The 26,001-nt window shown below is 45.7% G+C and overlaps 2 protein-coding genes across 5 annotated transcripts in view; one reads left to right on the top strand and one right to left on the bottom strand.

Annotated features, from left to right (window-relative positions):
• DEAF1 (DEAF1 transcription factor) overlaps positions 1-4,282 on the bottom strand; it is a 55,867-nt gene extending 51,585 nt beyond the window's left edge. For all 4 annotated transcript variants that reach the window (XM_073554389.1, XM_073554391.1, XM_073554390.1 and 1 more), the window contains exons 1-3: positions 4,013-4,282; positions 1,487-1,575; positions 311-440 (exon numbers count right to left, since the gene is read on the bottom strand). In XM_073554389.1, coding sequence (XP_073410490.1) covers positions 311-440; positions 1,487-1,575; positions 4,013-4,166 — 373 coding nt within the window. In that variant the 5' untranslated portion in view covers positions 4,167-4,282. The remainder of the gene's footprint in view (positions 1-310; positions 441-1,486; positions 1,576-4,012) is intronic.
• Positions 4,283-4,348: 66 nt separating this feature from the next.
• On the top strand, positions 4,349-25,216 carry TMEM80 (transmembrane protein 80). The gene is made up of 5 exons (XM_073554393.1): positions 4,349-4,726; positions 18,528-18,544; positions 19,725-19,818; positions 21,026-21,118; positions 24,470-25,216. Exons 1-5 carry the CDS (start codon positions 4,636-4,638, stop codon positions 24,673-24,675), a joined length of 501 nt encoding a protein of 166 aa, XP_073410494.1. The 5' UTR covers positions 4,349-4,635; the 3' UTR covers positions 24,676-25,216.
• The last annotated feature ends 785 nt before the right edge of the window (positions 25,217-26,001 follow it).

Here is a 26,001-nt window from a genome sequence, read left to right as displayed (position 1 = left end):
GAGAGTGAGGGGGGAGAGAGTGAGGGGGGAGAGAGTGAGGGGGGAGAGAGATGAGGAGAGATAGGGGGTAAGAGAGAGACAGGGAGAGAGAGAGATTGAAACAACAAGCTTGTAAATTTGTTATCGCCGTAATCAGCTTGACCACCAATTCCTTTATAATGGACAATAAAGCCCAAAAAACAACGGTGGACTCACAATTGTTTGTTTTTTTCACCATTTCATAATATTTTTGACTCCTGACAGCCACATATGCAAAGAAATAAAATATCCAAACTGTCACCATTGCTGAGAGTGCCATGCGTCCGCTCACCTGGCGTCATGGAGGCGGTTGGCACCTTAATGTTCTGGGTGTCCATGATGCTGCCATCAGTGTGCACCACGATCAGCGTGGCTTTCTCTGTGCTCAGGCTGTCTCCAATCTGAAGGGACGCCCTCTCTGCCTGCAATATATAGATAAAGATAACAGTACGGCTGGTGCCACACGTCCCACATTCAGCGTCCGAGTACACACCGGCTGCGGGGCTCCTGACCGGAAGTCAACACCATCGTATATGCCGATCAGACTGTTGAGTTCAGGGCAGGAGACCCCTGACCTGTCCGGGCATCGTGGTCCGTCCTCAGCACAAAAGCTGCACATTGATCGGCTCCTCACCCTCTATGCAGCTTTATAAGAAATGATGGCCCGGAACTGTTATACAACTAGTGACAATGTCAAGAATGGTAACAGAAACTCTATCAAGTGGATCTGTCAGCAGATTTCACAATAGAAACTACATACATAGATCATTTAGACCTGATGAGACTAGTGTATTTACCATGTCAGAATGGTTGTATAATCCTGATACTAAGAGGAGTCCAGCTACAGCATGTCAGCAGCATTTAGGAGGTTGAACATTGCACAGGCATCCGTCCTGACGTCCCCTGTCGACCCCCAATCAAACATGTTCATACCAAGAAAAATCATTTCAGAACTTTTTTCCACCTTTAATGTCACCCATAATGTGTACAAATAAAATTGAAATCTTTTCAGGTGGAAAAAGAAAAATCAAGAACTAAAATAATGTGGTTGCATAAGTATACACACCCTTAAACTACTACTGTCTTGAAGCCTCCTTTGAATTGATGACAGCATTCAGTCTCTGTGGGTCGGAGTCTATCAGCTCATGAGTCCAAGTGTATTCAGTCTCAACCCACCCAGAATGACTGACTGACAGGTGCAGCTTGTACTGAGCAGTGTGAGATCTCAGCAGGGAGGAGGGGCACTGAGGAACTGTCATTCATCCTAGGAGGGTGGAAATTAGAATACGGTCTAACAGATCTCTTTAATGATGCATGCAGCTTGTTTTGCGACATCTGAGGACAGCGCCTGCAAGTGACGCAGGGTGTGTTACGGGAGCGTGCAGATGTTGCCGAGTGTTTTTTTTTCTGATTTGTTTCTTCTGTTTCGATTGTAGGTTTAGTGCTCATTTATAAAGTAAAATCTCACCAGTACATGATCTGACAGAGCGGCGGTGCTGGCCACTGAGGTGGTGAAAACATTCTCCCCGGGAGCGCCCACGCTGGACACCGTGACTTCTGTAATCAGAAAAACGACACAGGACACGTGATATAATTTACCTACATGACAGCGAGCGCCGGGCACCTACTACTGCCCCTCCATACAAATAACGAGGCGGGGTGACCTGCTGGGGCTAAACATACTGTATGTCATGGAGGCAGTATATGATGAGCGATCCATAGCTATATGGGGTCCGACACCCGGCACCACCACTGATCAGCACCTGGATATGAGCAGTGTACAGAGTGGAACTCAACAGCGCCATACACTGTGTAATGGCCACTGCCAGGTACTGCACTTTACCTCCCATTCACGTGTGACTAGTGTTTATAGCCAAAAGCTCCAACCTCTGCACATTTCCGGGGACTGGACCTCGTACAATTATGTTTATGCGTTTGGAGGGCGGGGCTTAAATGATTGACAGATACACGGATACTTGCCCGTCTGTCAATTACTCCGTGGCTCCTCCCCCTGGACTCACAGCCCACACTGAACCTTCTCCCACATCGGTAACTTGATCAATGCTGTCAGGAACAGAGACGGTGCCGGCAGCCCTGAACTCGGGCAAGTGCTGGGGATCCACGAGACCTGGAGGGGGCGCATTCTGCCCAGGTTTCAGCTGGTACCATCCGCTGTCCATGTATATGTGCACTGCATGTGTAGTGCGGACTCAGCGGCAGAGTGGATGCTGGCTGTGTTACACAGCCGGCACCCGAAAGCCATGATCAGAGCTAGGGCCAACAGCAGTGGTTTATCTTCCTAGATGACGCTGTCAATCATGACAGCAGCATTTAGGAGGTTGAACATTGCGCAGGTGTCCGTCCTGACGTCCCCCAATCAAACATGTTCATACCAAGAAAAATCATTTCAGAACTTTTTTCCACCTTTAATGTCACCCATAATGTGTACAAATCAAATTGAAATCTTTTCAGGTGGAAAAAGAAAAATCAAGAACTAAAATAATGTGGTTGCATAAGTATACACACCCTTAAACTACTACTGTCTTGAAGCCTCCTTTGAATTGATGACAGCATTCAGTCTCTGTGGGTCGGAGTCCATCAGCGTGGCAGATCTAGAACTGACCATCTTTGCCCAGTCTTCCTGCCGTAGCTCCAAAACTGTCAGACTGTGAGGACATCTCCTGTGTACGGCGCCCTCTTCAGGTCACCCATAGATTATCACTTGGGTTCAGGTCTGGGTCATTGCAAAAACTTCGATTTTCTTCTGGTGAAGCCACTCTGTTCTACATTTGGAGGTCGCTTAGGGTTGTTGTGGTGCTGAAAGGTGAAATTCATCTTCATCTCTTAGCAGAGGCCTGAAGGTTTTATTGCAAAATTGACAGATATTTGGAAGTGTTCATCATTCCCTTTGCATTAACTAGAGCCCTAGTTCCAGCCGCCAAAACAGCCTCCAAGCATAATGCTTCCTCCACCATGCCTCACTGTGGGTATGGCGTTCTTCTGGTAATGGCTTTGTGCAAAACATGCCTTTTGGAATTAAGCTCAAAAAGTTCCACCTTGGTCTCATCGGCCATAACTCATTTTCTCACATGATTTTGGCAGACTTGTAAGTTTAGGTAAAATATAGCTGGGCTTGGAAGGGTTTTTTGTAAGAAAAGGCTTCCCTCTTGCCCCCCCACTCTACAAGCCAGACATATGAAGAATAAGGGAGATTGCTGTCACATGCAGTACACGACCAGTACGTGTCAGATATTCCTGCAGCTCCTTCAATGTTGCTGACGTCCTCTCGACAGTCTCCCGAACCAATCTTCTTTTTGTCTTTTCATACATTTTTGATGGTCGTCTAATTCTAGGTAATAACACGGTTGTGCCAAATTTAAGCCCCTTCTCGATAGCGTCTTCACAGCTTCCATGATCTATCCATTGCCTTGGAGAATTTTTGCAGCCTTCTCCTGACTGATGACTTTTAATAATGAGATCCCTTTGCTGTGTTGTCGGCTGTTTATGGCTTTTGCTGTAAAATGTGAGGAAAAGCCTATTAGAACAGCTACACTGTATTTGGTCACTCAGAATCAGTAAAATGATGGCCGGCCGTGTGCTGACGACTAGGTAACATGAGACTGGCTGATTCTGGACACAAAGCCATCCCCAATTATAAGAGGGTGTTCATATTTATACAAGCACTTTGTTTTAGTTTTGGACAAATTGTGGGTGACATTAAAGGTGGAAAAAGTTTTGAGATATTTCTTCTGAAAAAAAAAAATGCATTTTACCAGGGGTGTGTAGACTTTGTATATCCACCGCACCTATTTTCAGTCCAGACCTGAGCTGCTGCCGTTTCCCTGTGCTTGGTTGTGTTTGTAGTTCTTTATGGTATGTAGAAAGTAGCGCCATCTGGTGGTACTGCGCTATATTACAAGGTGAACCCTATTGAGAAGAGTGACGTTCACAGCGCCACCTGGTGGTCGGTCAGCAGTACAGCAGCAGAGCTTACCTGTATACCCGCTCCCGGCTGCACTTCTCGCATCAGGCCCAGTCATGACAGTGACCGAAGTTACCTCGGGGCCATCACGCACTGCGGCAGCCACAGCTGCCACCGCCGCCGCGGCTTCTGATAAGCCAAGTCGGGATGCTTGAGTTTCATCCATGCATCCGGAAACAACCGAACCCGATTCCGGAAAGACACGAAAGTGGACCACGGCAACACCCGAACACCCTTTCCGGAAGGCGAAGGAAAATGAATACAACGAAAAGACCCGATGGTCTCCGGAAATTCCCGAGCGCTACTCAGACGAGCGGAAACCACCGAGTATATCCGATCCACGCCGAAAATGGCGACAGCGCGAAGAAACGCCCCCTCGCGCGGGACTCCTACTACGCATGTCTGGAAACGTGCCGCTCTCGGGGGCGTTCCCAATGACGTCAGTGCCTATGAGGAAGCCATTTTGAATGTGGGCATATTGAATTCCTGAGCTCTTCGTAGGGATTGGTAACTTCTTCTCGCATTGGTATATTACTGAACTATACTGACACGATTTATCTGTGTTACATTCGTGTCCTTTCTATGAAGGTTGTGCCTCATATTTCCTTAACGAACTTGATTTGCCCTTAAGAAATATGGAGGAACTTGTATGTATTCGTATATGTGGCGGAGAAAGCCGAGAGTTTCCGTCCGAAGGTGTGAGGAACATGGCGCTCACCACAAGAGGTAAGCGCGAGACGCGTTGCCATAGTAACATGCCAGCGGTACCCTCAAACCAGGCCCAGAGCCCCCTTTTCTTTATCTCACCGAGGGGAAACATGTCTAGGTTCTTTTTTATCTAAGTGGTGCAAAAAAAATTCCAAAGTTTTGCAGGAAAAATAAATGGTGCCATTTTCTGATACCCGTAGCGTCTCCGTGTTTTCTGGGGCTGGGTGAGGGGTTATTTTTTGAGCCCTGAGGTGACATTTTTATTGATAAAGTTTATGGATATATACCATGTTTTGATCGCCCGTTATTGCAATGTTGCGGCGATCAAAAAAAAAAATGTAATTCTGGCGTTTTGATTTTTTTTTTCTCGTTACGCAGTTTACCGATCAGATTAGTTTATATTTTGATAGATCGGGTGATTCTGAGCAAAGTGATGCCAACTATGCGGCTGTGAGGGGCACACGACAGCTGGTTACATCATGGGTTACGTGCCAGGACGTGTGCGTCTCTGTACATCACAGGGCGTGAAGTGGATTTCAAAAAATGGCTGTAAAACAGAATAATAAAAATGAAGTTTCCACCTTTATTTTTATTATTCTGTTTTACAGCCATTTTTGTCTGGAAAAACAGTTGGGAAACAACCAAAACAAAATGCTTCTGGTCTTCAAAACTTAAAAAAGGTAAATTGTCAAGAAGCGCCTTTTGTTTTTGATCACCTGAAATAAACACAGTGTGAACATTCCCTTAGACATAAGTCTGTTCCAAAAGCCACATTAAAAACCTTTTCAAATTTGCTTTTAACCCGTCTTTGACATCAGACGTACTATCCCGTCCGTGTGCCCTGGGCCTGTCTGACCATGGACGGAATAGTACGTCTCGGCAATCGGCCGTGCACACGGGGGTAGCGCGACCGATCACAGCCGGGTGTCAGCCGATTCTCACAGCTGACACCCGGCAGTAAGTGCCAGGAGCGGTCACGGACCGCCCCCCAGCACTTTTTTAACACCCAGAATACTGCTATCAAACACAATTGCAGCATTCTGGAAGCAGGCAGAGGGCTGACAGACCCTTTGCCTTTGGATCAGAGACCCCGTGACGTGCCGCGGGGTCCCGATCGCTGCTATGGTAACCCGATGTCATCATGATGACATCCGGGGTCACCAGAGCTGAGAAACTTCCTGTCATGTGCAGTGCATGTCAGGAAGTCTCTCAGGTCAGTGTGCAGAAAGTGCAGCGCTGACAGCTTCTATAGCATCTGAAGCGATCAGCCTGCACAAAATGAGTGTCCCATAGTGGGACACAGTGTAAAAGTTAGAATGAAGTAAGAAAAAAATAAAGAATTGTAAAAATATTTTAAAAAAATAAAAACATCAATATTCTATCACTAAATAAATATTTGAATAAAAAAATCTAAACAATAAAAGTACGCATATTTAGTATCGCTGCGTAACGACCCGACCTATAAAACTGTCCCACTAGTTAACCCCTTTAGTGAACACCATGAAAAAAAGGCAAAAAACAATGCTTTATCATCATGCTGCCGAACAAAAAGTGGAATAACACGCGATCAAAAAGACGGATATAAATAACCATGGTACCACTGAAAAGACATCTTGTCCCGCAAAAAACGAGCCACCATACAGCATCATCAGCGAAAAATTAAAACAGTTATAATTCTCAGAATAAAGCGATGCAAAAATAATTATTCTTTATATAAAATAGTTTTTATTGTATAAAAGCACCAAAACATAAAAAAATATAAATGAGGCATTGCTGTCATTGTACTGACCCGAAGAATAAAACCCCTTTATCAATTTTACCGCACGCGGAACGGTATAAACGCCCCCTCCAAAAGAAATTCATGAAATGCTGGATTTTGTTCATTCTGCCTCACAAAAATAGGAAGAAAAAGCGATCAAAAAATGTCACGTGCCCGAAAATGATACCAATAAAAACGTCAACGTGTCCCGCAAAAAATCCAATCTACACGAAGATTTCATCCATTATAAGTTTATGCTTCGAACATACAACACTGCCCTTCACCTCTCCAAACAAACCTATTTCAACACCCTCATCACCTCACTGTCCAATAACCCGGAACGTCTCTTTGACACTTTTCATTCTCTACTCAACCCAAGAGTACAGGCCCCAACCGCGGAGCTCCGAGCTGACGATCTGGCCAATTACTTCAAAGAAAAAACTGACCAGATCCGACAGGAAATTATCTCCCAATCACCTCATACCATGCACTGTCCTCCCTCCCCCACTGCATCTAGCTCACGCTCTGATTTTGAACCAGTCACAGAAGAAGAAGTAAGCAGGCTCCTTGCATCTTCTCGCCCAATCACTTGCACCAGTGACCCATTTCCGTCACAGCTCCTCCAGTCCCTTTCCCCTGCTGTCACCCCTCACCTAACTAAAATATTTAACCTCTCTCTCTTCTGGTATCTTTCCCTCCTCATTTAAGCATGCCATCATACATCCACTACTTAAAAAACCATCCCTCGACCAAAACTGTGCCGCTAACTATAGACCTGTCTCTAATCTTCCCTTCATCTCTAAACTCCTGGTCCACGCCTGTCTTATCCGCTATCTCTTTGATAACTCTCTTCTCGGCCCTCTCCAATCCGGCTTCCGCTTCTTACACTCTACTGAAACTGCCCTCACTAAAGTCTCTAATCATCTACAAACAGCTAAATCAAATGGTCATTACTCCATGCTAATTCTCTTGGATCTCTGCAGCATTCAACACTGTGGATCATCAGCTCCTCCTCACTATGATCGGCTCCATCGGCATCAAGGACACCGTTCTCTCCTGGTTCTCCTCCTATCTCTCTGACCGCTCCTTTACTGTATCCTCCTCCTCTCATCTCCCCCTTACTGTTGGGGTTCCTCAAGAATCAGTCCTCGGCCCCCTCCTCTTCGTACACTGCCCCTATGTTAGGCGTCGGATTCCTGCAGCTGCACAGCAGGAATCCCAAGCCATACATCCAGCGGTCTCCCATTCCTTTCCGACCGCTCAGGGACCTGCACAGCAATCTCGGCGATCCAGGCGCCCTGCTCGCACCAGCTCTCTGGGTCTGGATGTTGTTGCCACCTCTGGACCAGCAATGGTAGCGCAACCTGCTTTGCAGGAAACCACTCCAGAGGCTAAGTTCTCTCACCGCGCTACTGGGCATGCCCACGAGACGATCTCCCAGTGGAGATCGGGGGTTACGTGCTCAGGTCCTTGTTCTGATCTGATTGACCCATCTCAGAGGTCTGGAAAGTCCCGGAAGCGCATGGCTATAAAAGGCCCGCATGGCCGCTCGGCCATGCGCTAGTATAGACTATACTTGCTATGTGTGAATGGTGACGGATGTATGATTCTGGTGACTGACTCATTATGAAACCCCTTCCCTCTGATATTACGCATGCGGATAGGGAATTAGAGTTATAGTCAGCGCCAGTTAGTGGTAAGCCGTACGCCACAGTGCATAGAGTGATGCCTCACGGCACTGTCGTACGGCGGCAGTAGTTACCGCCGCGCTGCAGTTAGCAGCACTTACTGGCGTCCGCAGTAGCGACGCCGCACGCACGGTAGGTTAAGACGGACACCGACCTCTGCCTTGGGCCGGGTCCTGTGACCATATACCGTGTGTGCACGCCAGCTGAGACCTGTGAAGCTAACAGGCTCGGGGTTTATGCTTTATTGGTACTAAAGCGCCTCTGTGAGTTTAACAGAGTCCGTTCTGCGCACCTCGGGTGACGTTTAACCCCAGCGCAGTATACCGCCATATAGCGAGTCTGCCATTACTCAGCAGCGGTTGTTACACCTACTGCACGGTGGACCCCGGGCGGCGAACGCACTTCCTATTATTTATATTAGTGCGTTCCGCCGTCCCTAAAACCCTATTGGTCAAACAATCAGTAGATTTGGTTTCCAGTACCATCTCTATGCTGATGACACCCAATTATACGCTTCTTCTCCTGACATCACGCCAGCCTTTCTAGAAAAAAACGGCGATTGTCTAAACGCTGTGTCTAACAGCATGTCCTCACTATATCTGAACCTGTCAAAGACTGAAATCCTTGTGTTCCCTCCCGCTACTAATGTACCTATACCCGACATTGCCATTTGCCCACTGTCTTGGGGTCATACTTGACTCCGAGCTTTCCTTTGCCCCCCACATCCGATCACTGGCTCGCTCTTGTTATCTGCACCTCAAAAACATTTCTAGAATTCGACCTTTTCTTACTTCTGACTCCGCAAAAACTCTTACTGTTTCTCTTATTCATTCTCGTCTTGACTATTGTAACTCTCTTCTAATCGGTCTCCCTCTTGCCAAACTCTCCCCTCTCCAATCTGTCTTGAATGCTGCAGCCAGGATCATATTCCTCACCAATCGTTACACCGATGCCTCTACCTTGTGCCAGTCATTACACTGGCTACCCATCCACTCCAGAATTCAGTATAAATTTATTACCCTCACCCACAAAGCACTCCATGGCTCAGCACCACCCTACATCTCCTCCCTTGTTTCAGTATACCACTCTACCCGTGCCCTCCGTTCTGCTGATGACCTGAGGTTAGCATCCTCAATAATCAGAACCTCCCACTCCCGTCTCCAAGACTATACACGTGCTGCGCCTATTCTTTGGAATGCACTTCCCAGGTCAATACGATTAGTCCCCAATCCCCACAATTTTAAGCGTGCCCTGAAAACGCATTTATTCAGACTGGCCTATCGCCTCAACACATTAACCTAATCTATCCATGTGTGGCACAGTCAAAAGTTTTACCATAACCAGGTTCCCCGTATCATGTTCCCACATGCTTTATGCATCCATTAGCCCTCTGTGTCTGCACTGTTACACACTTAACATTATGGCTGGTCCATACAATCAGAGCAACTGTTACCACCCACCTTTCGTGTCTCCCTCTTTCCTCATAGACTGTAAGCTTGCGAGCAGGGCCCTCACTCCTCTTGGTATTTGTTATGATCTATGTGATTATTGTTATGCTGTAATGTCTATCGTCTGTACAAGTCCCCTCTGAAATGTAAAGTGCTGCGGAATATGTGGGCGCTATAGAAATAAAATGTATTATTATTATTAGACCTCACATGACTCCGTGGGCCAAAATATGGAAAAAATTATAGGTTCAAAATGTGGTGATGCAAAAACTATTTTTTGCAATAAAAAGCGTCTTTTAGTGTGTGACAGCTGCCAAACATAAAAACCCACTATAAAACCCCGCTATAACGCCTCTTTCACACATCCTGATATTTCCGGTACCGGAGATGTCAGGGTCCGTGTGTAATACTTGTGGCACACGTGTGGCATGTGTGTGCCGCATCAGTACCACAAGGTCGGGCGCCAAGGAAGAAGTGTTACAGTAAGCGCTGTTCCCTGGCGCCGGGTGCTGAACACGGCTCTCATCATTCTCCCCTGCTCTGCCGGCGGTCGGCACAAGCAGGGGAGAATGATGAGAGCCGTGTTCAGCACCCGGCGCCGGGGAACAGCGCTTAGTGTAACACTTCTTCCCTGGCGCCAATGCGTGTCACATGGATGACATCCTTGTGTGTTATGCGTATGTGTCATGGTTAGGACATGGTTAATGTCCTGGTTTCTCAGGGTTAATTTTGCTGGCCTCCCTTTGGATCTGGGAGGGGTATTTATACTCACTCCAGACTAGGATTCCCTGTCAGCTATACTGTTATTCTGGCTGTGTGTATGACCCCCCTGGCGTTCTTGTAAACTGCATTGCTTGTTTGATTCCCGTGTATGACCCGGTCTGTCCCCTCACTCTGTTCTCTGTCTCACGTTTTGATACTATTGTCTTCTCTGGTTCTGACCTCCTGGCTTGGCTATCGTTACTCCATTACCGTTTGCCCCTTTTGTACCGTCTATTGCCCGTTCTGGTTTTCTGATCTATTGCTACGTCCTGATCCGCTCTGGTTAACCCTTTGGTACTGTATTGCTATCTCGCGCTTTGACCTCGACTTGATCTGGTTTACGTCCCTGTCTATGCCCCTTGGTAACTTGTCCCATAGTTAACTTTCTAGGAGTTTCCCTGCAGCTCCTAGCTCTGTGGAGTTTAGGCCACGCCCCCAGCAGTCGCGTGCTTCAGGTCCTGATAGTCTGAAGCACGCATCGTCACCGCTGCTGCCCTGCTCCACAGGTATCTTTGAGCACTGTTTTTGTACTCATTACACGCGCACTGGCTCAGTGAGCAAGTGCAGTACGGTGTTCCTGACATTATAGCTGACCATTTCAGGTTTTTTTTTCCTCTGAAGGGGGAAAAAAAAAAAGGTGTGTTATCCTCATGGATCCCATATAAGCTTTTGCTGATCAGGTCAAGCACCTGACCCAAATGTTCCATAAACTCAATGTGGAACAGCGCACGATGGCCCATACCCAGCAACAGCTGGTGGTTACTGTGCAGGGGGCTGTCGATGCAGGGGCTCCTAGTTCTGGGGGTAGAGATGTGTCTTTAGCGTCCCCCGAATCTCCGGTCAAATTGTCAGACCCTTTCTCAGGGGATAAAAAGGAGTTCAGGTCTTTCAGAGAAAGATGCAAGCTTTTTTTCTCTAAGGCCCCGCTCCTCTGGGGACGAGTTCCAGAGGGTGGGGGTCATTATTTCCCTACTTCGGGGGGCTCCGCAAGCATGGGCTTTCTCTCTGTCTTCCTCTGCTCCTGAACGTATGTCAGTGAACCTGTTCTTTGAGGCTCTGGGGCACATCTATGACGAGCCTGATAGAGTGCGTCTGGCAGAGGATATGGTGATGAGTGTGACACAGGGGAGGCACTCTGCTGAATGGTTCTGCTCAGAGTTTAGATGTTGGACGTCCGAAGTATCCTGGAACGACGCCGCACTGAGGGGGTTGTTCCGCAGGGGCCTGTCTGACCGTCTGCAGGACGCTCTGGCATTACATCCTCCCCTGATACCCTGGAGGACGCCATGATGCAGGCAGTCCGTATGGACCGGAGACTCCGTGCTAGCGGAATGATGCAACAAGTCTCCCTTGTACCCCAAATTGTGTGACACTGAACCTGTATCTGAGCCCATGGAGGTTGGGTCGGTCTTGGTTAAGGAGAAAGAGAGAAGGCACCGTAGAGACAACCTACTATGCTTTTACTGTGGAGCCTCTGGACATTGGAAAAGGAATTGCCCCTCCTGCCCGTCTTCAGAGAAACGACTGAGACTGGGCAACAATCGAGGAGGTTGTCCAGACTCCCAGGTTCCTTTTTTTTTCATGTACAAAGATGGTGCTACCCTCTCCTACTGTATCCTCACCCATCCCTGTAGACTGTGAGCCCTCGCAGGCAGGGTCCCCTCTCCTTATGTACTTGTGTGTCCCTTGTCTTACACATGTTTATTATACTTGTCTATATTTCCCCTTTTCACATATAATAATAATAATAATGGTGCTCCAGGTTGAATTGGAACTTGCTGGCGGTCCTGTTATGACCACTGCCTTTTTTGACTGTGGTTCCTCCATTAATCTGATTGATGCCCAAGTTGTAACTCTTAATAAGATAGGGACAGTCAGGTTAAAAGACCCTGTTAAAATTGTGGCTGTGGATTCATCCCCTTTTACCCGGGATGGAATTTGCTTTATGTCTGAAATTTTTTCTATGAAAGTGGGTTTCACTCATGTTGAAAAGTTAAGTTGTTTCATTATGAATAATCTGCCTGCAGGACTGGTATTGGGGATGCCCTGGCTGCAACGCCACAATCCTCTCATTGATTGGGTGAAGGGGGAGATCATCCGATGGGGATGTAATGATAATGGTTTGTGTGGTGACCCGGTTCCTTTGGTCAATCCGATAAAATCTGTGTCTGTGTCGTCTGTCGGTCTAGAGGGTATTCCGGAGTACTTGAGAGACTTTGAAGACGTGTTTTCCGAAAGCAAGGCTGAGGCGCTCCCACCACATAGACCATATGATTGTGATATTGATTTAATACCTGGAGCCAAATTACCCAAGGCTCGTTTGTTTAATTTGTCCGGGCCTGAGCGTCAAGCTATGAAAGAGTACATTAAAGAGAGCCTTCACAAGGGGCATATCCGGCCCTCAGTCTCACCCGTGGCAACGGGGTTTTTCTTTGTAAAGAAAAAAGATGGTGGGTTGCGACCGTGCCTCGACTTTCGGGAACTGAACAAAATTACTGTTAAGAACACGTACCCTCTCCCGTTGATTCCTGATCTATACAACCAACTCACGGGGGCCAAATGGTTTTCTAAGCTCAATCTACGAGGGGCTTATAACCTTATAAGGATCCGGGAGGGGGACGAATGGAAAACAGCGTTCCTGACAACTGAGGGGCTGTTGGAAAACCTGGTTATGCCCTTCGGCCTCACTAACCCTCCTGCTGTTTTTCAGAATTTCATTAATGTTGTTTTTTCTGACTTGATTGGGCGTTATGTAGTCATTCTCCTGAATGACATCTTGATATACTCTGAGGACAGTCAGTCACACTTACACCATTTACGTACGATTCTTATGAGACTCCGGGAGAACCATTTGTATGCTAAACTGGATAAGTGCTCATTTTTTATGCAAGAACTATCTTTTCTGGGTGTAATTGTATCCGGGGAGGGATTCCGCATGGATCCAGGGAAGGTTCAGGCCATTACCGACTGGGTACAGCCTCATGACCTGAAGGGGTTGTAGCGATTTCTGGGCTTCGCTAACTATTATAGGAAGTTCATTGAAGGGTTCTCGCAGGTGGTGAACCCTTGACGGACCTCACTCTTAAAGGGGCAGATGTAAAAAAATTGGTCCGTGGCCGCAAAAGATTCCTTCCGTACATTAAATAAGTGTTTTACCACAGCTCCTGTGTTGGTACAACCCGATTTGTCAAGGTCTTTTATCGTCGAGGTCGACGCTGTGGGTGTGGGGGCAGTATTGTCACAGGGCCCCTCTACCCTGACTATCCTCAAACCCTGTGCTTTTATCTCTAAGAAGTTCTCTTCGGCCGAGAGAAACTATGATGTCGGTAACAGGGAATTGTTAGCGGTTAAATTGGCCTTCGAAGAATGGAGGCATTTTTTGGAGGGGGCCGCTCATCCCATTACGGTCATCACTGATCATAAAAACCTGGCCTATATCGAGTCTGCTAAGAGATTGACCCCCAGACAGGCTCGGTGGGCACTTTTCTTTTTTACCATCACGTTCCGACCAGGGTCTAAAAATGTAAAGACGGATGCCTTATCCAGAAGTTTTGATTCTGTGTCTCTTCCAGAACCTCCTTCCTCCATTCTTCAACCAGGAATGGTTGTAGCCGAAATCTCTGAGTTACAGGGGAGATTCTGGAAGCATAAGCTCAAGCTCCCAGGAATAAACCCCCAGGTAAATTGTTTGTACCTGAACAATTTCGTCTCACACTCCTTCAAGAATTTCAAGATTCTGTGTTAAGTGCACACCCTGGTATTGCAGCTACCCAGGGGGCAGTAGCTAGGGGTTTTTGGTGGCCCTCTATGGGTACTGATATAAAAAGGTTTGTAAATACTTGTGGGGTGTGCGCTCGCTCTAAAAGCTCTCAGGTCCGGCCGGCCGGGGAATTGGTGCCTTTGCCAATTCCGGATAAATCATGGACACACCTGTCCATGGATTTTATCACTAATCTTCCATCTTCCTACGGCAACTCAGTGGTATGGGTAGTGGTTGATAGATTTTCTAAGCAAGCCCACTTTGTGCCATTACCTGCGTTACCATCTGCTGAAACCTTGGCTCGCTTGTTTATACAGCACATTGTTCGGTTGCATGGAGTGCCTGTGAACGTGGTGTCAGACAGGGGTGTGCAATTTGTGGCCAGGTTTTGGAGAGCGTTTTGTATGAAGTTGGGGGTCACGTTGTCATTCTCCTCTGCCTATCACCCAGAATCCAACGGACAGACTGAACGCACCAACCAGTCATTGGAGCAGATTCTGAGGTGCCTGGCCTCCTCCAGACAGGAAGACTGGTGTGAGGTATTACCCATGGCAGAATTTGCATTTAACTGTCGTATTAATCAGTCTACCGGAAAGTCTCCCTTTCAGGTCAATTATGGGTTTGTTCCGCAGTTTGGGGAATTTTCCCATATGGATTCGGATTGCCCTGGTGCCGAGGGGATGGTACAACAGTTAAAAACCCTCTGGAGGGAGGTGCAGGGGAACATCTCCAAAGCCCAGAAGAGGTACAAACATTTTACAGACAGGAGGAGGGGGTTGGGTCCTGCGTTAACTGTGGGGGAAAAAGTCTGGTTGTCCACCCGTAACATCAAACTTAAGATACCCTCTATGAAGTTGGGCCCCAAATTTATTGGACCATACAAGATTGTAGAGGTGATCAACCCGGTGGCATACAGATTACAGTTGCCCACCTCCTTCAAAATATCTAACATCTTCCACAGGTCCCTATTAAAATCTGTGGGGACAGTTAGAGAAGATCCCTCATCTGTGGCTCCACCAGTGTTGGTAGAGGGTCAACTGGAGTACGAGGTAGGGCACATCATTGATTCACGGTGGGTGCGCCGGAGACTTCAGTACCTTATTCATTGGAAGGGATATTCCGTTGAGGATCGGTCATGGGTTCCGGCCAGTTCGGTGCACGCTGATCGACTGGTACGGGTTTTTCATGCCCATTAAGAGGGGGGTACTGTCATGGATAGGACATGGTTAATGTCCTGGTTTCTCAGGGTTAATTTTGCTGGCCTCCCTTTGGATCTGGGAGGGGTATTTATACTCACTCCAGACTAGGATTCCCTGTCAACTATACTGTTATTCTGGCTGTGTGTCTGACCCCCCTGGTGTGCTTGTAAACTGCATTGCTTGTTTGATTCCTGTGTATGACCCGGACTGTCCCCTCACTCTGTTCTCTGTCTCACGTTTTGGTACTATTGTCTTCTCTGGTTCTGACCTCCTGGCTTGGCTATCGTTACTCCGTTACCGTTTGCCCCTTTTGTACCGTCTATTGCCCGTTCTGGTTTTCTGATCTATTGCTACGTCCTAACTATCCGCTGTGGTTAACTCTTTAGTACTGTCCTGCTATCTCATGCTTTGACCCCGGCTTGATCTGGTTTACGTCCCTGTCTATGCCCCTTGGTAACTTGTCCCGTAGTTACCTTTCTAGGAGTTTCCCTGCAGCTCCTAGCTCTGTGGAGTTTAGGCCACGCCCCCAGCAGTCACGTGCTTCAGGTCCTGATAGTCTGAAGCACACATCGTCACCGCTGCTGCCCTGCTCCACAGGTATCTTTGAGCACTGTTTTTGTACTCAGGACACGCGCACTGGCTCAGTGAGCAAGTGCAGTGCGGTGTTCCTGACAGTATGCACGTGTGCTGCATGTTTTGTGGCCCGTGCTTCCATTAATAATGGACATGTCAGCGTGTTTTGCCCACGGACACACGGCCCGTAGAAACACACTGTCGTGCACAGACCCATTCACTTGAATAGACAAATAGCGCTCCGTTCCTCCCGTGTCTCTCCACATGACTGCCCAATGATATAAAATTCTGTGACTCACCCATGGTGTTAATATGATTACTGCAGCCCTAGATGAATTCACTGAGAGGTGTAGATCGTAAATTGGGGTCACTTATGGGGGGTTCTGCTGTTTTGGCACCTCATGGGCTCTCCCAGTGGGTCATGGCACCTGCAAACCATAACAGTAAAATCTGGCGCTCCTTGTCTGAGCTCTGCCCTGTGCCCAAACAGTGGTTTACCCCCACATATGGGGTATCAGCGTACTCAGGACAAATTGCACACTAACTCTTGGGGACCAATTTCTTCTGTTACCCTTGGGAAAATGAAAAATTGGGGGCGAAAAGATCATTTTTGTGGAAAAAGTATGATTTTTTTTATTTTTATGGCTCTATGTTATAAACTTCTGTGAAGCCCTTGGGGGTTTAAAGTGCTCACCACACATCTAGATAAGTTCCTTAGGGGGTCTAGTTTCCAAAATGGTGTTACTTGTGGGGGGGTTTCCACTGTTTAGGCACATCAGGGGCTCTCCGAACGCGACATGGCGTCCAATCTAAATTCCAGCTAATTTTGCGTTGAAAAAGTAAAACGGCGCTCCTTCCCTTCCGAGCTCTGCCATGTGTCCAAACAGTGGTTTACCTGCATATATGGGGTATCAGCGTACTCAGGACAAATTGCACAATAATTCTTGTGGTCCAATTTCTCCTGTTACCCTTGGGAAATTAAAAACTTGAGGGCGAAAAGATTATTTTTATGATTTTTTTTACGGCTCTACGTTATAAACATCTGTAAAGACCTTGGGGGTTCAAAGTGCTCATCACACATCTAGATAAGTCCCACAGGGGTCTAGTTTCCAAAATGGTGTCACTTGTGGGCGGTTTCCACTGTTTAGGCACATCAGGGGCTCTCCAAACGCGACATGGCGTCTGATCTCTATTCCAGCCAATTTTGCATTGAAAAGTCAAACGGTGCTCCTTCCCTCCCGAGCTCTGCCATGTGCCCAAATAGTCGTTTACCCCCACATATGGGGTATCAGCGTACTCAGGACAAATTGCACAACAGCTTTTGGGGTCCAATTTCTCCTGTTACCCTTGGTAAAATAAAAAAAATGGATCTGAAGTAAATGTTTTGTGAAAAAAGTTAAATATTCATTTTTTTTAAACATTCCAAAAATTCCTGTGAAGCACCTGAAGGGTTAATAAACTTCTTGAATGTGGTTTTGAACACTTTCATGGGTGCAGTTTTTAGAATGGTGTCACTTTTGGGTATTTTCTATCATATAGACCCCTCAAAGTGACTACAGATGTGATGTGGTCCCTAAAATAAAATGGTGTTGTAAAAATGAGAAATCGCTGGTCAACTTTTAACCCTTACAACAACAAAAAATTTGGTTCCAAAATTCTACTTATGTAAAGTAAACATGTGGGAAATGTTACTTATAAAGTAATTTATGTGACATATCTCTGTGATTTATGGGCATGAAAATTCAAAGTTGGAAAATTGCGAAATTTTTTCCAAATTTCCGTTTTTTTCACGAATAAACGCAAGTCATAGCAAAGAAATTTTACCACTATCATGAAGTACAATATGTCACAAGAAAACAGTGTCAGAATTACCAGGATCCATGGAAGCGTTCCAGAGTTATTGCCTGATAAAGGGACAGTGGTCAGAATTGTAAAAATTGACCCGGTCATTAACATGCAAACCACCCTCGGGGGTAAAGGGGCTAATGAATTTCCTATTGATTTAAATGGAAAAACAAGTCTACAGTGCACACAATGCTGCTTTTTCCCACATGTAAGGGTTTTATCCACGTTAAAAAAAAAATGTGGGTTTGTTCACACTGAATTTTTTTTATATGGATTTTGAATCAGATCCATTTCAAAATCGACATCAAAATCCTTTTGCGTTATGTTCACACTGAGTTTTGAGGGGTTTTATGCTGCTTTTGGTTTCAGGTTTTCTACGCTTTCTTTTATGCGTTTTTGAAGCTTTTTTTCCCTTTAAATGTGACATAAAACACACCCTATTGCTGCCACCTATATAAAAACACATTGAGGAAAAACGCCTCAAAATATTGTGAAAATAACACGTCTGCTTACAAAATCATGCCACTTTTATTTGTTTTAGTGGATTTTAGACTTGGATTTTTCTAGCCAGAAAGTATAATTTCTACAAGACTTCTTTACGGGGTCTGTACCCTGTGGCTGCTGTGAAGTTATACGATCCCCCCCATCTCTGTAGTCTCACAGTGTAGAGGCTATGAACATTGGTAATATCCTAGGCTGAAAGCAGACGTGATCAGTTCCTTTAAGTCATTTATCATGTACTATAATGATATTACTTTTAATTGCTATTGTTGTTTTTTTCCCAGAGAGGAGCTCGCTGGTTGTATCCTTTGGATGAAGTATAATGCTCTCCCCATACATTAGATTGTGAACATTATTTTTACAATCTGACCCATAAGAATTAACATAAAAAAGAGAGGTTTAGGGTTTTGTATGAAATTTAAAGGGAACCTGTCATCAGAATATTGACTCCTAAGGTCAGTCTTGTCTCAAGTCCCTGCTTTCCTTACCCAAGATTCTGTGCAGGTGCCGTTATTGACTCGGGTCGTATCATCAGAGGAGGTGGCACATACACAGTACGCTCCTGATGATGCTGCGAGATCCGGACTGTTGATCTGTGCATGTGACGACACCAGAGCAATGACGATGCCTGCGCAGAAAGTCAGGCAGGGAAGGCAGGTCACAGAGAGAAGACTGACCCAAGACCGGAGGCAGGTGGAGAAATAGGGAAAGAGTCAGGAGAGCTGGAAGTGCAAAGTCCACCCCCAGCACTTACAACTAAAACTGCAAAGCTAAATGTTTCTGCAATTTCCCCCAAAATTACTAAAAGCAAGGTAAGAATTTTACAAACATTAAAGGACCTTTACACACATGCCTGATGACACGTTCCCTTTAAAGGGGTATTCCTAGAATTAAGTTACCCCATATAAGGGATATTGGAGCCCCTGGTGATCTCTGTAACCAGACTCTACCTAAACAGGTTACTAAACCATCGCCGATCAGCAGGCATTTACTGATTCTAGTTGGCTGATGTAACTTCAGCCTAAAATCGTGTTCAAGATGTGTCCATAAATGCCAGTTATGGCTCCCTCCATGTGCTTATCGGCACAAAATCAGCGCAGCTTGAGACCAAGCACTTCCATGATCCAGGCGCTAGCAAACCTCTGAAAAAAAGAAGAAAAATCCGCTTTGGTTGATAACAGCAAGAAAATTTTCTTCTACACACCGAAAGATGATGGTGACTGGCTCCGTCAGTCCTTTCTTCCTCCATTGCTGCGTTCCCCCCGCTGTACAGAGGCAAATAATCAGGAAATAAAATATTTAATGCTGCGCCCCGAAAATCACATTGACCCTGGTACTATATAAAATCTAAGAATCTGAACTTCATTGTCAAACCAATATTAAGTCCTCATCTCTATTCCTTCTATTCTCGCTGCCACGATCTATTGTGTCGTCATTTTTCCATCCTTTTCAAGCCATTTTTCTCAACAATATAATACCAGCGCTCGTCGGTCCCACTGCAGATCCTCCTTTACATCAACGTGCTGTGTTATGTTTTCTATTTTTTGGCAACACTGATTATGATCATCTATAAATGTAAGTATCTGACAGACGTATAGGAAGCTGCTGAATCGTAATATACCTTCATAATCACAGACAGGGCATTGCTAGTTATCCTCCAGTTCGGACAGTTCCTGGGTTATGAACCAGATAAGATCTGTAGGTTTGTTTGTTATCCAAATTTGTAAGTTGGAACAGGGCCCGCAAACCTAATACCTCATCGCTGACTTCTCCGGCCTCCCCACTAACCGGTCCTCTTTTAGTCATAGAACACCATGGCCTCTTCACTATAGGCCAGGATTTCTAGCCCAGACTTCAGTGATCATAAGGTTCTGGGGCACATCTAGAACTTCATGTCCTTATAACAGCATACAGTGTTCTCTGAGACCTGGATGCGTGGCCAGAAGTCTTGGTCTATAGTGAAGACGCAGGAGATACGGAGGAAAGGAGAGGACCAGATAGTGCGTCCAGAGAGGTGAGTCACTAGATGATTAATAGGGTTTTGTATTAAACATCTTTTGTTCGCAACTAGAAGACGCACTGTATTCTCATCCAGACAACTCCAGCCATGGGGAGCTGGTGGAGCCACATCATGGTGGCCTCTTTGATCTTGACCAGACACAGCACCAGCCTCAGCTGAAGGGTGCAGACAGACGGCTGTATTTCTCGTGCAAGGATCGCATCTCAGTGCATGGACTGGCCCAGCAGCTCTCCTGACCTAAGTGTGACCGCGTGATGTAATCCTACACAGCTATCGGACTCAAGTCAGGATGGCCGATGGTCATCAGTCCGAGGATTGCTATGCGATCCTCACACGAGAAATACGGCCGTCTGTCAGCATCCAAACTGTGATAACTGGACCTTTGGTATCACAGTTTAGTTGAGGCTCTGCTTCATGAACTTGGATGGGCTAGTTTTACTGAACAGAAGAACTGACTGAGAAACATTAAAATAAATTGAACTTCACCTGCTGTTTCTGTAGGGACCGGCTGACCAGCTAATGATCTTCTGATTATCGGGACAGTTGTTGTGTTCTGGTAGTATAGGTTAGGGTGCAGAAGGATAGAGCATGTTGAATTTCATCATGCCCCATCCTTTCTTTTCACTTGAGATAATCTGTCACTACAGGTGTCTGCTAGCGGCTTATTCTCTTCTCCCCAACACTAGAGTGTGAGCTTTGTGTACCGTCCTCCACATTTCCTTCTGACATTCACCTTTTTACCGTTTCCCACCTTTCTCACAGGTCAGGTCTACAGTTATCCAGATTCTAATTTAGCATTAGACCTCGGCCTACTCTTCTTGATGACGATTCTGGAATCCGTGAGGCTCTACTTGGGTAAGAAACAACATATAGTATAAAAGGGGGACGTTCCTTTAGAAAAAAAAAAATCGGGATGGACTTATAGATTTATTCTGCGCGGATTTACTTTACTGGTTTATTACTGTGTTATTTTGGGCAAAATAATCTATTACAATATATCATCCAGGGCCAGCGTTAGGGCAAGGCAGACTAGGCAGCTGCCTAAGGCCCCCACTCCCTTGGGGGCCTCCAGCATCTACAGGAGAAGCTCCACTGATAATCAGTGAAGCTTCTGTTGTAGAGACTGGTTGAGGACCTGTAGTGACATCACAATCATGTGACCGTGATGTCACCACAGGCCATGTGCTTATTGGCCAGTGCGCCTGTCCTCCTGCACGGAGCCTCTGAGGGGAGGGAGAGCTTGAGACCCAGCACCTACCAACCTGAGCTGTGTGATAATTAGTGCAGAATCCACTGTGTGTGCTGCTCCTGTGATGATGGCTCCAGTCCTTCTGTCAGCTCCTCCTGCTCTTGTTGGCAGTCACAGCAGAGGAGAGGGCAGGGAGGTGTCTGCTGGGAGCAGGAGAAGCTGCAGCTCATAGTGTGGGACATGTCATTCCCTCCAGCATAAAGCAGGGTGTGGATCTGAGGTGTGTGTAGTGTGTGCTGTCTGTGAGCTATGTGTATGTGTTTATATGAATCACATGTATCAAATGAGCATTTGTTGTGCCACATGTGTGTTCCGTGTATATGTGTATATAAGGGTGTGCCATGCATGTGTGCCAAGTACATGTATGTGCCATGTACATATGTGTGTGTATATAAGTGTATGCCATGTATGTGTGTGTGTGTGTGTGTGTGTGTGTGTGTGTGTGTGTGTGTGTGTGTGTGTGTACAGGTGCATCTCAAAAAATTAGAATATCATCAGAAAGTTAATTTATTTCAGTTCTTCATTACAAAAAGTGAAGCTCATATATTATATAGAGTCATTACAGAGTGATCTATTTCACGTGTTTATTTCTGTTGATGTTGATGATTATGGCTTACAGCCAATGAAAACCCAAAAGTCATTATCTCAGTAAATTAGAATACTTTATAACACCAGCTTGAAAAAATGATTTTACAATCCTAAATGTTGGCCTACTGAAATGTATGTTCAGTAAATGCACTCAATACTTGGTCTGGGCTCCTTTCGCATCAATGCGGCGTGGCATGGAAGCGATCAGCCTGTGGCACTGGTGAGGTGTTATGGAAGCCCAGGTTTGATAGCAGCCTTCAGCTCGTCTGCATTGTTGGGTCTGGTGTCTCTATCTTCCTCTTGACAATACCCGATAGATTCTCTATGGGGTTAAGTTCAGGCGAGGTTGCTGCCAATCAAGCACAGTGATACTGTTGTTTTTATACCAGGTATTGGTACTTTTGGCAGTGTGGACAGGTGCCAAGTCCTGCTGGAGAATGAAATTTCCATCTCTAAAAACCTTGTCGGCAGAGGGAAGCATGAAATGCTCTAAAATTTCCTGGTAGATGACTGCGCTGACTTTGGTCTTGATAAAACACAGTGGACCTACACCAGCAGATGACATGGCTCCCCAAACAATCACTGATTGTGTAAACTTAACACCGGTGAAGTCCGTGTTACTGTCCAGGCTGGGAACCACTGGTGACTGATCTGCTGCGAGCGCAGCGTCAGTGACCAGCGGTGACGTCATCGAGGTTACCGCCAGTCGCTGACACTGCGCTTGCAGCAGTTCAGTCACTAGTGGTTCCCAGCTTGGATGGTCGCCTCTTTGCATCGTCTAGGTTGAAAACTATTCATCCCAGCCAGACATGGATTACGGCGTGTGACAAAAAGATCAACAGGTGAGGGACATTTTTGTTTTTTATTTTAGTTTTATTACAGGAGGACGAGGGCTTTGATGGAGTTAGGCGAGTATAACTGTGTTTGTTATTTTTTAAATAAAAATAGAAAACTGTTTATTCTTATTTGTAATAAAGGACTTTATTCTGGCTGTTTCTTTATTTACCATGTAACTACAGGATTAGTAATAGACAGGTGGCTTATGGAAGCCTCTGTTTTATTAAATTGTGGGTTTGATGTCACCTGACAATACAATGGTGACATCAACCCCACAAATATAAACCCCACTTGCCACCACTTGTGCCCTTTCTGGGCAGCTGCAGGCTGCTATCTTTAAGCTGGGGGGGGCAATATCCACCCCTTACGAGCCTGGGAATACCAGCCTCCAGCTGTCTGCTTTAGCAAGGCTGATTGTCAAAAATGAGGGGGACCCCATGCTTTTTTTGTTTATTCATGTTGACCAGCCTTGTTGAAGCTGACAGCTGAGGGTTGCAGCCCCAGCTATGAGTTTTGCCTGGCTGGTTATCAAAAGTAGGGGAGAACCCATGCCGTTTTTTTTTAATTATCTATTTACAGAGCTGGAGATGGATAATGAGTACACCCATCAGCCGTTCCTGCTCTCACTGTTATTAGCTGTAGCAGGTGCCGGATGAAGGGAACAGTAGTCCCATCAGCTAACACCAGTGACCGGAGGTAAACTTTATACCTCCGATCACAGCTGAGCGCTCACGCTGTCTTTTGACAGTGTGGGAACCACGGCTTTCTGACCAGTGGGGATGATTTCACCGCCGAACAGAAGTGGTGTTCGCCGCGCTGTCATGCACATGACAACTTGGCAAACACTGGATGTTCGGGCCCCCCATTCAAGTGAGTGGGGTTCGAGTCCGGGGATTGTTTTGGTACTCGAACTTTCTGTAACTTTGGCCAAATCCGCTTGACCAGAACAACCAGGTGGCCGCCCATCTCTAATTATATACTGTGTTTAAGGAGTCAGAGTCTGTCCATTTGATACCGACTCCACCAAAATGGACACGGACTCTCTGCTGTTTATAACATGATACTGTATGGGGCTAGATGGAGATACTACAGTAGTGATCTGTCCCCATCATTCTTCATTAGCCGATGTAAAGAGGTCGAGAAACTATAGCCAAGCGACTTCAATATTGTCGATCACACTCAGTGAATGGCCTGAACTCGGCGCATGTAAATACAACCAAAATGTTTGAGTGTCATGGTGCAATACGTAAGCATTGGGGGCCTTATTTATTTTTATGCCCAGGGCCCCACTATGTCTAAAACCGGCCCTGATGTCATCTTTGGAGCAGATTTGTGAATGTGTTAGTGACTTACTCCAGGTTTATCATCCAGCTGCTACATTTTATGAGATTATAACAAAACCTAACAAACTTTGATCATAGAGTGGCTTATAAAGAGATTTTCTAGATCTGTTACATTAATAATGAGTTTCTTGCTGGAATAAGAAATCTACGGATTTATAGCCCAACATCTGATGATATGTTTTATTACAGGATCAGTGGGAAACTTGAAAGAAGACTTTCTCGCGTTATTATACAGTCTGTTCTTCACTGCTGGCAATATCATGCTGTCTGTATATTTTGTTATATGGCAGACATATATCCTGAGAGCAGACATAATTATCAACGCAATCCTATTGGTCTTGTATGGGCTGGAAGCGATCCTACAGCTGTTCACCATTGCAACATTCTTCCGTTAAAGGGAATTACTTCTTGATATATCGGTGTTTTATATGTTACTTTGTTTCTTAAAGTTCAAGAAAATAGATACCGTAGATAGATGATAGATAGATAATAGATATATAGATAACTAGCTGAAGAGCCCGGCGCTGCCCGGGCATAGTAACTAACTGTGGTTAGTTATAACAAATTATAATTATCCTCCATCCCATAGTCCTGTGCCCATATACCCATCATATATATCCACCATCCCATAGTCCTGTGCCCATATACCCATCATATATATCCACCATTCCATAGGCCCGTGCCCATATACCCATCATACATATCCTCCATCCCATAGTCGAGTGCCCATATACCCATCACACATCCTCCATCCCATAGTCCCATGCCCATATACCCATCATACATATCCTCCATCCCATAGTCGAGTGCCCATATACCCATCACACATCCTCCATCCCATAGGCCCGTGCCCATATACCCATCATACATATTCGCCATCCCATAGTCGAGGGCACGGGACTATGGGATGGAGGATAATTATAATTTTCTGTAACTAACCACAGTTAGTTACTATGCCCGGGCAGCGCCGGGTTCTTCAGCTAGTTAGATATATAGATGATAGATAGATAGATAGATAGATAGATAGATAGATGATAGATAGTTTATCTGTTTTGTTATACACATGATTATTTCTTTTGTGTGTATTGGAACAACACCAAAAACTGGAAAAAAGGCAAATTGAACACAATTTCTCAGTAAACCTCAAAAGACCAAATTATCAAGGGTGCCAACACTTTTGGCCATTTATATACAGTGGGGAAAAAAAGTATTTAGTCAGTCAGCAATAGTGCAAGTTCCACCACTTAAAAAGATGAGAGGCGTCTGTAATTTACATCATAGGTAGACCTCAACTATGGGAGACAAACTGAGAAAAAAAAATCCAGAAAATCACATTGTCTGTTTTTTTTCCTTTTATTTGCATATTATGGTGGAAAATAAGTATTTGGTCAGAAACAAGCAATCAAGATTTCTGGCTCTCACAGACCTGTAACTTCTTCTTTAAGAGTCTCCTCTTTCCTCCACTCATTACCTGTAGTAATGGCACCTGTTTAAACTTGTTATCAGTATAAAAAGACACCTGTGCACACCCTCAAACAGTCTGACTCCAAACTCCACTATGGTGAAGACCAAAGAGCTGTCAAAGGACACCAGAAACAAAATTGTAGCCCTGCACCAGGCTGGGAAGACTGAATCTGCAATAGCCAACCAGCTTGGAGTGAAGAAATCAACTGTGGGAGCAATAATTAGAAAATGGAAGACATACAAGACCACTGATAACC

Source organism: Dendrobates tinctorius, unplaced genomic scaffold (genome assembly GCF_039654945.1).
Source record: "Dendrobates tinctorius isolate UK_male_01 unplaced genomic scaffold, ASM3965494v1 ptg000211l, whole genome shotgun sequence".
Lineage (NCBI taxonomy): Eukaryota > Metazoa > Chordata > Amphibia > Anura > Dendrobatidae > Dendrobates > Dendrobates tinctorius.
This window is presented reverse-complemented; position numbering and strand designations above follow the sequence as displayed.

Bases quoted from the DNA above. Each gene is read 5' to 3' on its own strand.
- TMEM80 (XM_073554393.1), top strand. From the start codon at position 4,636: ATGGAGGAACTTGTATGTATTCGTATATGTGGCGGAGAAAGCCGAGAG. The intron at 19,819-21,025 runs GTAAGTATCTGA...CCTTTCTCACAG, and splicing joins GATTATGATCATCTATAAAT to GTCAGGTCTACAGTTATCCA. The intron at 21,119-24,469 runs GTAAGAAACAAC...GTTTTATTACAG, and splicing joins ATCCGTGAGGCTCTACTTGG to GATCAGTGGGAAACTTGAAA.